The following is a 13,122-nucleotide window of genomic DNA, read 5'->3' as shown; positions in this document are numbered from 1 at the left end:
CAGCAGCTCATATATTTTTTTCTTGCAGTTGTACTTTTATTATATGCTACTTAGAATTCTAAGTCACTCTCTGTATAATTTTATTGCTATAGATGGTTGAAACAAAATTCCTGATATAAAACTAATGAGCTGAAAACACTATATTTCACGAAAAAAGTATATGGTGTTAAAATGCTAAAGAGACAACAAAGCGAAAGGGACTTGGCACTTTTGAAGATGACAGTGGAACTGGATGTAAAAAGCTTTTCCTTTAAAACATCAATGTAAGAGTATTAGGTTGCATAAGAATTAGCAATTTTGGAAGTGTATTTAGAAAATTATAATTAATTCTTTTGGACTGTGTGGTAGAACAGGAATATTTCCAGCTTACTATGCATTTGTACACCTGACCTTTTGCTTAAAGCTTCAAACACGCCACTGTCACTAGCCAGTGAATGATCTGAGAGACATGCTGAAACTCGCCTGGCTCTCCTCTCCGATCTTCTCCCGCTGTCTCCTCGCAGAGTCACAGCTGTCAGGGAGAAAAAGCAAAGACAACATCAGCTGAAGGCAATCTCTTAAACAAGAAACATTTATTGTATCAAAACTAGCAGCAGAACAGTTGGCATCAATGCAGTTCATTGCTTTTTCATCTAACAAAGTTAAAAACCTAGAGTACAATCAATAGGAGATTTTTTGTGGGAGAACTAAGGAAGGAAGTTTGTGGCTAATTTCTCTATTACAAGACTAAGTATAAACCAATTGCATTGTTATTACAGTGTTTTTCTGGTAGAATAATCCCTCCTGGAAGAAGACTTACATTAATTCCGCATATGTACACATGATAACCTAAACTTTTAAGATTTACCTACTGAATACACAATAGGTTGAAAACAAACACAGGGACTAATTACTTTGAGACGTTATCAGATAACACAATGTGAGGTTTTGTTCTCACTTGTTTCCTAATATAAAGTCTCAACGCATACTGTTTATACCACTGCATAATGGTAGCTTCCATTTACAGTTTGAGGCATTATCAAAAAGAAACAGCACCTTCCAACTCATTCAGACCACTGTTTTTTCAAATTCTTGGTGAATGACTCTGAAAACTGACTGTGGGAGGAGGAAGCAATATTTAACCACCTCTTCCATCCTTCCACAAATCACCAGTAACACCATAAATAGCAACTCTGCAATCATTTTCACGTTATATCATGTTATACCAGAGGCAATAAGGTATAGGAGCTACCAGTCCTTTAAGGTAAGTGCACAAATAGTCATGCTCAAGAATTGTATAGGTAAAGTTTCGACACTTCAATGACAGCACTTGAAGTTTTCTTTAGCATCCTAGAGGGAACCATTGAAGAGACCTGTGGAGTGCACTTTCTTCACTGTGCAGTGAAGAACTTTTGCCAACTTTCCCCTCTTTTGCTTCAGGCTCAGTGACTGTCCTCAAAGCAGAAAACCAACAGCAAAGTGGTGCCACTCCAAAAAGGGGGGAAAATATTCTGCCCATGCCCAGAAACTTGGACAGCACAAAAGCATTCCCAGTTTCAGCAGACAGCATTTGGAGTGACAGCAGGACAGTGCACATCACATGGGAGGCAAGCGCCAGCTGATGTTTACTGCTTACTGCCCCTAAGGATGAAACATGCCTTATCCCAAATCAAGTACCAACTTGCTTAGGTATCTCTGTTACATGTTATCTTAAGACACCAAAAATAAAATGCTGGTACCTAATGAGTATGTTTCCTTCAGCAGAGCGCCAGCCCACAGCCTGAGCTTCACCTGCAGAGCCCAGCTCAGGTACAGACACAAGTGAGCCACCCCCTGTGTGGACCCATCTCATCTCCTGCCCAAGCAACACCAGGACAAGACATCAGGACTTGAAGCTTGATTAAGAATCCCACAAATTAACACAACCATGCTGTTGCTGTTGACCACAGTGTCTGGCTAAGGTTGGCTTTAATCTGCTGCAGGACTGGCAAACAGGATGCGCTGAAGGCAGTAGCCCAAAGTACATTCCTTTTATCAGGGCACCAAGAGATCAAAATCCCAAAAGATGTTCCAAAAATCATAAGGTCCTGTTTGGACATAAAATTCCCTGGTTCTGGCCCAGAATGTCCCAAACTGCAAAGAAGTTCTCTGTCCTTTTGGATCCATAAGTAGCCCTACAGAGCTCCTCTCCAAAATCAATGAAGGATTTAACCATCTTCAGCTACACAGCAAATTTATCTACTGACGAGAGACATCTCAATCTGCATTTCTGTTTGTGCCTGGAGAAAGGTGCCCTCAAATTACATCCTTTCATGTTTACTGTCCATCACACATCACGGTGCAGTATAACTCATTTCACTCTCACTGCAAATGATTACAGAGTTCTAGCTAGCTCACAGAAAGCAAAGAAAATGTGTTTGAATCACGTGCTCCTTTGCACGGCTTGTATAAAGTGGTGGGTTTGTTTCATTTTGTTCTGTTTTTAAGAACTTTTACTTTAATGAGCCCACCTCCATAAGTGCTGTCACTAGGCAGTTACATAGAATCAAAACTAGCAGCCTGTAGGGACATTTTCTAGTATCAAAATATCCCAATAATTTCATGTCACTGGAAAAGGATGAACTTAACAAAACGGCTTCAATAGTTTCTGTACTAATTTCAACAAGTTACACTAGGAAGATTTCTTTTTGTAAATAAGCCTTTGGCTCACCCTTCTAAGTGAACACTTTGTATAGATGTGGGAGATGAAAGATCTCATGAGCTCTCTCCTTTGGAGGTTCATGTTCCCAATTTGTCTGCAAGGAAAAACTGATCCGAAGCACCAACATAATGTCATGAAAAACTGACATGTTACAACAATGCTGTAACTTCTCAATGACTTGCCCGCTGCCTGCAGGCCATGGAAGCATCTGATAACATGTGGACAATCCCAGAGAATTTGGGAGAAATGCAAACACCAAAACATGCCTTTAGCTAGAAAAAAAAAATGAAAAACATAAGACAGAGAGAGAGGAAAAAATTGGTCAAGAAGAAAGACACATAAGATTTTGGCTTAAATAGAACGAGATTTAGCACAAGTTACAGGCCTTCCAACACTGGAAGCTAAAGAATTGTTTAAAAATAAAGTCTCCAAGATAGACAATTAACTTTCATTTTCATATTTAAATAACAAAAATCAGTGAATATGTATGAATTTCCAGAACTACTGGGTGCCAAAGCTTGATAAACATAAAACAGCCCTGATTAAAAGAATATTCTCAGGTGTCACTAGTTGAAAAAGTGAACTTCAAAGGCAATTCTGGTGTCAAAGATTTCACAAGCTAAAAAATACATAAATAAATCTATGTCATGTTTCAGAAGCTTAGGAGACTACAAATACCACACACCAGCTCAAAAAGCACTAATAAGAGAGTCAGACACTCTCATAAAAACTCAATCAGACACACAAACAGACCTTACCTACCATGATCCTGTCAGGCATTACTATAATATAATAAAGCAGAAGTTTGCAGAATACTTTTTCCAGGAATTTAACTACAGCCATGAATATATTGTTTAGTTGATATAGCAAAGAATTAAGTATGCCATAATGATTAAACAGATACAGCACAATATCAAACAAAACCAAACATAGCAAAATCTCCTGTTTCTTCACATGCAACTCAAAAAAAGAAAAACAAAACCAAAAAAACCCCAACACTTCACACAGAACAACACACTGGGAATTACAGGCAAAACCAGCACAATAAGTAATTTCAGGTTCACTTACACTGAATTTCTCTGTTGTGCCGCATGAGAAACAAGACAAAATAAAAAGCACACAATAATAAATCATCCTTCAGATCTATGACAATATTTTGCAAACAAGGTATTATTTAGGCATTAAAGGAAACTTAGCACTTAAAAGATTATTTTTAGGACAGAGAAGAAAAAAGAATATGAAAAAAGATACAAAAGCCCAATATTTTATTAACATGTTTCCTCCCACTCCCAGCTTTATAAATAGGACAGAGATATAACCTCTCATGCATATTCCCCTCCATACACACATGCTAAGACACTTCCTAGAATGTCCCTGAAACAGATGCAGAACAAAAAAAACCCAGTAGATGAGCAACTGAACATGAAAACTGCAGTTTCTGAAGAACTCCTTGAACTTGCTCAAGTGCTGCTTCAGTGCAAAGTATGTGCAGTTTATTTAACGTTAAACCATCCGGGCCCCGGAATTTGCAAAAATTACCTCATATTTTGTGTAGTGAAGGAACAGGCACAAGATTTGTCTGAGTGGATACTCATGGCTTTTCCAGTGTCACATTACACCACCAGACCATTGGATGGCAGCAGCAAAGCACACTGCGTAGTACCTTAGCGAAAACCAAGCCCCACGACATCTGGGGGTTTCCAAAGCATGATACTGAACCTTGATGCTCCATCAAATTCTTCAAGAAGATAGTATAAAACCACAATTACATTGACGCTTCCAACTGCTACTTGCAAACAACTGCATTACAATTGCAAATCCACCAGCTAGTGAGTGTGGAACTCAAGGCAGTCATTACTCCAGCAAAAATCAGAAAGGATAAATTTTTCTTGAGCAATTAAAACTCAAACATAAAAAGAAAAATATCAAGACAGCCTGGCTACCTTTTCACCATACCTTCTTCCTCAAAAAGCAACACAAGGGACTCTTGTTGTACACAGAGAAAAGCTGGAACCCCTGGACTAGGAGCTGGACACTGTAGCAGCAACAGCAGGCAGCACAGGTATGTTCTGCCTGAGGTTTTCAGATAAACCTGAACTGTGCAGAAACATGTCAGAGAAGGGAGAAAAGAAAAACCAAAGCAAGAACTTGAACCTCATCCTACTGCTCCCTAGGCCCTCAGACCAAGCCTTCAGTTTTAGAAAACACATACGAGCTATAAATGAACTACTAACACAGTTTCATTTAACACAGTGGGTGAAGACATGCTGTGGTCTGATCTGAGGTTTAAAGAAAGCCTCAGGAAGCCTCTTCATGGCACAAATTTAAGAATAAGCTTACATGCTAGTGCCTGGAATTCTGTTTATTTTGATCTGAAAGCCACAATGTAGGCACTGGAAATGTTTACATCTAGTAGATGTAAATTCTACATCAGTATCTTCTGGCAGTGCTCGCTGTGTTAAGGAAAATAGGTAAGTCTATACTCAAATGCTGTTTGAACAATACAGGCTTTTTAGCACAGTGGTGACATTTTCTTTTAAAAATAAAAAGCTGAAACCTTTTCCTTACACACTGTCAATGGCCCTTCTCATTGTCAGCTGACAAATAAGATTTTGGTAGGATAACATGATACATTTTCTGGTTATATTTGAAAGTACACTTGATGTCTTAAGTCTCGAATGACACATTCTATGCAATTGCTAACAAAGAATTCTGGATTTAGAAATGGAATGGGAATTACAATCCTTAATATTAAAAATATTCTCTAAAAGCCCTTCTCCACTGGTATGGTTTTATTAGCAATACAAACAAGCCAACACAAAACAGTATCTCTGCTAGGAGGAAAGGCTGAGAGACTTTGGGTTGCTCAGCCTGGAGAAGAGAAGCCTCTGAGGAGACCTTGTTGCAGCCTTTTGATACTTAAAAATAAGAAGATGGGGACAGACTTTTTAGCAGGGCCTCTTGTGACAGGACCAGGAGTAATGGTTTTAAAGTAAAGGAGGGGAGATTCAGCTTAGTCACAGGGAAGAAATTTTTTACACTGAGGGTGGTGAAACACCGGCTCAGGTTGCCCAGAGAGGTGGTAGATGCCCCATCCCTGGAGACATTCTAGGTCAGGCTGGATGGGGCTCTGAGCAGCCTCATCTAGTTGAAGATGTCCCTGCTCATTGAGGGGTGGGGGATGGACTAAATGACCTTCAAAGGGTCCCTTCCAACCCACACTCTTCTATCATTCTATGACCATCATGAAAGAACTGGACATATCGCTCCTCTGCGATTACAGATTGCAGGTTCTCTGAGACAACCAACTCAAGTGGAAACTTAACTTCTCACAAGCCCCCAACAAAACATGTTCCTTGCCTGACAAAGCTCTCTGCTGAGCACAGCGCACCATGCACACTCAACACTGCCGTGCCACTGGGGCTTCTGCTCCATCACAGAACTTGGACAGAAACACCTAGCCTGGGGTAGGTACGAATTCAGTCTGGAGTCAGCCAGCCTTCAAGCACAGCCAGCAGCATCACCTCACGCCTGGTGTTTCGTTTGGGGTTTTTAAAATTTTTTTTCCGTCTCCCCTCAGCTTGTGTGGCTTTAAGTTATCAGAATAATGGCAACCTGGGCACAATCAGGGGCCTCAGGCCTAACTAAACCACACATTCTTACTAATTCTCAATTCAAGACCAAAATACTTTGACATGCTACACTCCAAAGAAAGTCGATATTCCGTTCCCTTTCTTCTACCCAATTCAGCACTATTTTAAAATCAATTTACAAGGATTTCTCTACTATTTCACCTCTTTGCCCTAAGTCTAAAGCCTGAGGTTTTGCAGGTTTTTGTTTGGTTGTTTGGTGTAATTTTTAACTGATGGAAGCAGAAACAGCAAAATTGAGGAACCATCTTTACAAACTAGTATATTTAGGTTTGTGTGACATTTTCTGTGATAATATGAGAAAACAGTAACGTCCAGAAACTCACCTCCACCAGTCTGGACAGTCATCAGCTGTGGTCCCATTTCTCGCAGCCCTTCGTTGTCCACAGCGTAAGTGGACGTCTGAGATGAGCTCATCCCTTGTGTATCATCATCACCCAACACTGTGGTCTGAGCCCTGAGCATTTCCAGAGCTCCTATGCTTGCCATCTCCTCAAAATCTTCTGACATCTGAGCCAAAGGAGAATCTCGAGATGCAGAGAGAAACGGGGTGTCCAGAGGTGAGCTTGGAGGGGACAATGATGACAAGGAGGACCGCGATGACAGGGACGCCAGAGACTGCGGGGTATCCAGAGACCTCCGCTGCTTATTGAAATTTGAGTGTCCAATGGGATCAGCATAGGGCACATCCTTCGTGAGAGACTCAAAGGGGATTATGTCGAAGCGTAAGTGCTGCCCGTAGTCTGTAATGCCGTCCGATTTGTCGTACTGCGGAAGGCCATAGATGTCGGTAAAGCTGACTGAGCTCAGAGAACCTCTGCTGGAGGCCAAGGATCCTCGACTGGAGGCCAGGGATCCCCTGCTGCTGCCAGAGGACATTGTGAGGGTGCTAGCTGACAGACTGCAGCAGGGAAAGAAAGAGAAAACAAAAAAAGGCCCTTTCAAATATAATCAGAAACACCGGCACAGACATAAAAACGTCAATCCAGGTTACACAAGCAATTTTACGTGTATTCAGTACAGTGATGCACAGAGATGATTTGGCATTTTAAGGTCTAGCTCCTGTCTCCTGTCCTGGCCTCAAGCACAACCATGACTGGAACAGTGCAAGTGACAACCAAATGAGGACCATGTGCCTGAGACAAAGGGTCCAAGAGAACAAGCCTACTCTTTCCTCCAATGTGTATGTAGCCATAATTTGGCAGAAAGGACGCCAGCACAGGATTTGGACCAGTGCACTCAACATAAAGCCAGGAAGGGTATATTACCATGATCCAGCTTGAATTTACGTTAATGACGGGTCATAAACATATCAGGGAGAGGAAGTGAGATGGGATTTGGAAAGTCTGCTGTGTAAGCCTCACCCTCACAGGTTTTTCCAGTGAAAAATAAAAAAGAGTTTAGGATGAATCCCATTCCAGTTCCTTTTAGCACTCTCACACAGTTAGGGAGAGAAGAATATAAGTGACAGAGGGAGATGAAGTGAGAAACAGCAGGAACTGAGCTTTTGATGTTGGAGTGGTGTTGAGCTGAGGAATCCCCAAGAGCTGCATCTAAAAAGGCAGCTGCGAGTGTGAATATGCAAAACATTCTGGGCTTCTGTGTGGGTCTTAGCACATTCTCGTATTTAAACGGCAAAACTTTGTCATCTCACCAGGGATCAAAAACCACTCCTTTGGAGAGGTATCAGAATATTAAACCTCACAGAACTTAAAAGAATGTTATCATCATATTAGTAAAACTGTAGTAATATTACAATGTGTTTTATGTATCTTATTTCCAGAAAGTAAGATATAAAATTCCTGAATACAGATAATAATCTACTCTAAATAGCCATCACTAATATGATCTATAAAACTCCATACAAATCATCACATTCCACAGACCAAATTATATAAGTTTAGTACAAAATAAGTTTACTTGGCACACATACATAAAAATATTAAAGATGAACTTTATAGATTATTAATATTATTCTCTGCTGCAGTTTAACTTCAAAACCTGCTTGTTTTACATAACTCACCTTTTTAACTGGGAGTGTAAATATGAGGTTAAGCGTGTAGCTTCTTCTAGTTGCATAAGCAAACAATTTCTCTTTTCCTGTAACAGTATCCTGTAATTAAACAGATACATATTACTATTTTTCTTCATTACAGCAGTGCTCAAGAAGTGCTAGGGACTTTCCAAGTACAGAAAAAATATCATGGCACTGCAGTTTGGAACACAAAAAGAAGTTTCACTGTTAAATGAAAAGTTTTAATTTGCACAGCTCATTTGCAGCAATGGAAATTCCAGCAAGAACACAAGAACCAAGACTCCAGCAGAATTCCCAGACAAGAAAAGTAACTGAAGTGCAATATAAGAGTTGTGATGCTGAAAATACATTACAGCAATTAGCAAAGTCATAAAAAGTCCTAGGTAAAAACATCAGACTATACAAGATATTTTTTCCCTTGCATCAGCCTGATTGTGCCAGTAAAATAGAGAGAGCTACTACATTTGTCGCCTTGTCAGGAAAAAAAGTATTCCAAATAGCCCTATTATCCAAGCTAATTAGTGTCAAATTTCAAAGATAAAATTTTTGGAGGACTTCTGTTAAGCAGTAACCATAAAACTCAGCTTCAAGCTCTAATTCTAGGTGTTTCAAGTACATTTGGATATTGTATTGAAGCAGGTGATACAGCACTTTGAATACTAAGTTATGACAAAAACCTCTCAGCGCAACTTACTTTTTGCCTGTTCTAGTAACAAGCAGCTGAATTACTCAGTACCACTGCCAGAACACAAATGGAATGTACCTATAACGCTGTCGGTCTCATACACCTATAGACTATCTTAAATTCTGTATTCTGAGATTATTAAAACTTCTAAGAACATATTTTATCTATTGATATCACATTTATTCTTTTCCTGAATCCAGAACGATAAGTATTCTTGGTGGTTTGTTTTTCCAAGCCTAACCACTGAACTTCAAAATAAAATCTGAGCGCTATCTGTTTTGTGTTGTATACTTTTATGTCCAAGAAAGTTACTATTCTAGCCCTGTGTTCCACAAGTTGGCTAGAAATTGGGATTCCGACAGACAGTTTGGAGACATGAGATCAAATTTATTTGAGTGCTTCAGACCTTCCTCAAGTGCAACAACAGCTGTTAGAATCCAACATGTTGATGGGGAAGATAAAAAAAAAATACATCAACAAAAAGGGAGTCCTCCTCTATAAAACAAAATGGCAGCATTCGTTTCAATAAACTTTGGATGGTTAAGATATGAAAAAAATATGTCTTTGTTAGCAGTAAAAACATAAATCTCTCAACTTCTTGGCTTCCAACTCCGTAAATTCATATGCTGGCAAGGGGCTGTAGTGCTGAGCTCCAGCAACCCCACTGCCCTCTGCGGGGGCTCCCTTTATCATACCCTTAGGGCAGACGCCACGCTCGTGCAACCCTGAAGCTTTTCTCCTGCTTGTGTGGATGCCAGGCCAGGTCAACCAAGTGGTGCAGGGAAGGTTGCAGCTCACCTATGAAAACGTACTTTATACAGGCAGCGCACGCAGGAACCAAAAGAAAAAGACAAGTGGATGCAAGAAACTTAACTGATTCAAAAGCTTGCAGGGGAAAGAAGGGGTATCCACATTGTCTGCTTTAAAAAACAAACTTGGGAACCTACACTCTGCCGTCATCAACACCACAACATCAAAACCACAACCACACCACCTTTGTCACACAGATTTTAAGTTAGTTCTGATCTGCACATAACTCATTGCCTTTAAAACTCAGGAACAGAACAGAACTGGCAATTACTTAAAGAGGAAACTTCTTTGTATTTCACGATTAAGTGGAAGAAAAAAGCAAAACTAGGAATGATTTTGATTATTCCTGAGCCCAAAACAGATTAGGGCTACTAATAGTTAAGCTTTCCTCCAATTTGTTATACAAAAAGTGAGTGCCCTTCAATATTATTCTAACTTCTACTCAACTTTTTGCTAGCATTTGAAATATCAAGTATCACATTGGAACGCTGGTTTCCACAGCATGAACTACATGGAAAAATAGCTTGGCCTTCTTGCCAACATAGTATGAACTACCTAACATTAGAGCCCAAAACCAACAAATAAAACTTACTACACTGTCGTGTAAAGTGAACTCCCTTTTCTGTCAGTTTAAGCTGGAAAGTCAATGTAACAATATTGCAAAAATTGCAAAATATATAACACAGCACTGTTGGTTGGCTGTGAATTTTCTATTTATTGCCTGAGAACTTTCTCTTTATTGCCTGAATTTACTGTCTGAAGTAAGCCTTTTCAAAGGAAATTAAGTTCTCGAAATTTTTATATGGAAGGCACTTCCAAATATTTTAAAAGTGTCTCAATTATGTAAATATTAAGCTTTACACAGATCACATTAAAGCCGGTTCATGTAGTTTTCCTCTAGTGTCAAATCTGGCATTTTACCACTATTTAAAAGAAGTGGGTCTGGGAAACAATAGCAAGTACTTTCTTGCTGTCACTGGAAGCAGTCTATGGTAACAAGAAGAGGTTAAGAGGTTTCGTCCATTTGGCTACAGGAAAAACTGGGCAACGTTGAAATAAACACAGTGTTTCCATTAATATCTTTTGTTTGTTTGTTTGTGGGGTTTTTTTTGTTTTTACATATAACTTGATATTTAAGTTTTCAAGAATGACTCTATTTACTATGTTTCCCCAAATGTCAGAGTTGGGATGTGCTCCCACTGCTGGATTGCAAATTAAAAGGAAAAATTGTATACAAAAGGTAGTAAAAACTTATTAATTTAACCTTTCTGTTATAAGGCAGAAACCAAATATAGGAAAGGATCTTTGTTCTGCTGCTTTTGGAGACAACTATTACTCCACTGCAAAATAAAAGGAAAATCTTTCACGCTCCAGGTACTGTTACTCAGGTCTCTATCATCAGACAATATCATTCAGACTTTTTCCACCCAGCTTTTATGACTATTTTGATCTCTTCTTCTTATTCAGACTTTTTAGATAAATGAAAGGAGAACTAACAAATCAACATCACTTTAACTCTCCTTCAGAAAACTTCAAAATATTATTAAATAATGGCAGTCAGGAGCAGTCTCTTCCTTTTCTGAATGCAATTTACTGATCTACTTTTTTTGTTGTTTCTTAAAGACAGTGGAATTCCTTACTTCCCCTTTTGAAACTACCTATATGGACCTTGCAGCAGATAACAAAATTAGAGTTCCCAAACCTTTCAGTGGCCCCATGAGCAGAGGTTGCTCGAGCCCGCTGAATTTCATCCTCCAAGCGCCTTTTTTCTTCCTCCAAACGTGCAATGTCTTCTGGGGATCGTCTCTGCTGGCTGATGAGCTGCAGCTCCTGAAGAAGAGCCTCCTTCTCTTTGATGAGCTGAAGACGGTCCCTGTCCGCTTCAGCCATTCCTGGCCAGGATTCATTGTCTAGCAAGGCCAGCTGCTGTTGTATATTCGAAACTCTTTCAAAGAGGATAAATATATTTCAAAACTCAGAAGTGACAAAGATGAGGACAGTTAAGAGGAAAAACACCAAAAGGTGAAAAAGCCTGTTGACTTCTGTGACTTTTTTCCTCTAAATTTCAAAACAAGAAAATTCAGAGAAGCTCAGAAGGATTATTTGTTTCTGGTTTTTGGGGTGGGTTTTTTTGGGTCTAGCTTTCCGATTTCTGAACACTCCAAACTAAAGAACTGTAGAACAGTTATGCAGTTGTACACCTCAGTTTCATCTTCACTTTGAAACTGCAAGTGCTCCTAAGTGTGCAGCTGTTTAAAAACTACAGCACCTTTATCTATCACATGGACAAAATCTGTCTTCACAGCTTTCTCATTATGTAATAAATCAATTCATATTTTAGAGCTCTTGAGTCTGCTGCCTGTACAGCTTATTAAAGTTGAACATCCTTTCGTTCCTCATTCTTCCACTCTCAGATCTTAACTTGGGATTTCAAAAGTACAGTGAGAAGTTAAAGGGCATGAAGGGGAGATGCATATCTAGTGATAACAGGTCTGTATATTCATGTCCCACCTCAGTAGAAGAATGGTTTAAGGGGCTGAAAACACGAGGCAGTCCTGACTGACAACAAAATTTTAAGAAAACATAAGCTGTCAGTAAAACAAAAACATACGTCTGGAAAACATTTACTGGTTACAAAATACAGGTGGCTTTCGATGGGTCCATCATCAAATCAAGCAATTAAATAACTTAACATGATTCGTAATAGGCTTTATAGCCAAAAATATTTTCCTGTATCTCAATATGCCGAACCACTACACAAAACAACAGTTGTGAGAATAATTCCCCAGTTGACATTTTAAGAAAACATTCTGCTAAAAACAAATTTCAAACTCTTATAAATACTACAAAGAATGCTAAAGCTATATATTTCATAAATGTTTCTTTTGGCAAACTCAAAAGGTATATAAGCATAACAGGGAGAACACTTCTACTACTAAGTATTTATGCTTGTCTTTCAATGGGCAAGTTAGACATTTAAGTTACAGTTAAAATGAAAAGTAAATAGAGGAAAAAGTCTAGCTTTCTGATTTCCGAACACTCCAAACTAAAGAACTGTAGAACAGTTATGCAGTTGTACACCTCAGTTTCATCTTCACTTTGAAACAGCAGCATTCAAAGTTTGGTGCACCATAAAAGATTATCAACCTTCAAATAAATATCTAAAAACACGTTTAAAACCAGCCATAAAACTGGGAAAGGCATTCATTCTTTTGGTAAGCTAGTTTAAGTAACCTTTTTTCCAAAATACCTGTTAAGAAAA

At 39.1% G+C, this 13,122-nt stretch overlaps 1 protein-coding gene across 1 annotated transcript in view; it reads right to left on the bottom strand.

Annotated features, from left to right (window-relative positions):
• Window positions 1–13,122, bottom strand: part of WWC3 (WWC family member 3) — a gene marked incomplete at both ends in the record, with an annotated part of 99,966 nt that overhangs the window by 17,535 nt on the left and 69,309 nt on the right. The window contains 4 exons of the mRNA XM_080363700.1: window positions 391–511; window positions 6,657–7,231; window positions 8,354–8,443; window positions 11,563–11,805. Of these exons, the coding sequence (XP_080219826.1) occupies window positions 391–511; window positions 6,657–7,231; window positions 8,354–8,443; window positions 11,563–11,805 (1,029 nt within the window). The remainder of the gene's footprint in view (window positions 1–390; window positions 512–6,656; window positions 7,232–8,353; window positions 8,444–11,562; window positions 11,806–13,122) is intronic.

The sequence above is a fragment of the Nesoenas mayeri genome (genome assembly GCF_963082525.1).
Source record: "Nesoenas mayeri genome assembly, chromosome: 1".
In the NCBI taxonomy this organism is placed as follows: Eukaryota; Metazoa; Chordata; class Aves; order Columbiformes; family Columbidae; genus Nesoenas; species Nesoenas mayeri.
The sequence above is the reverse complement of the archived record's forward strand: the minus strand, read 5'-3'. Positions and strand labels throughout refer to the sequence as shown.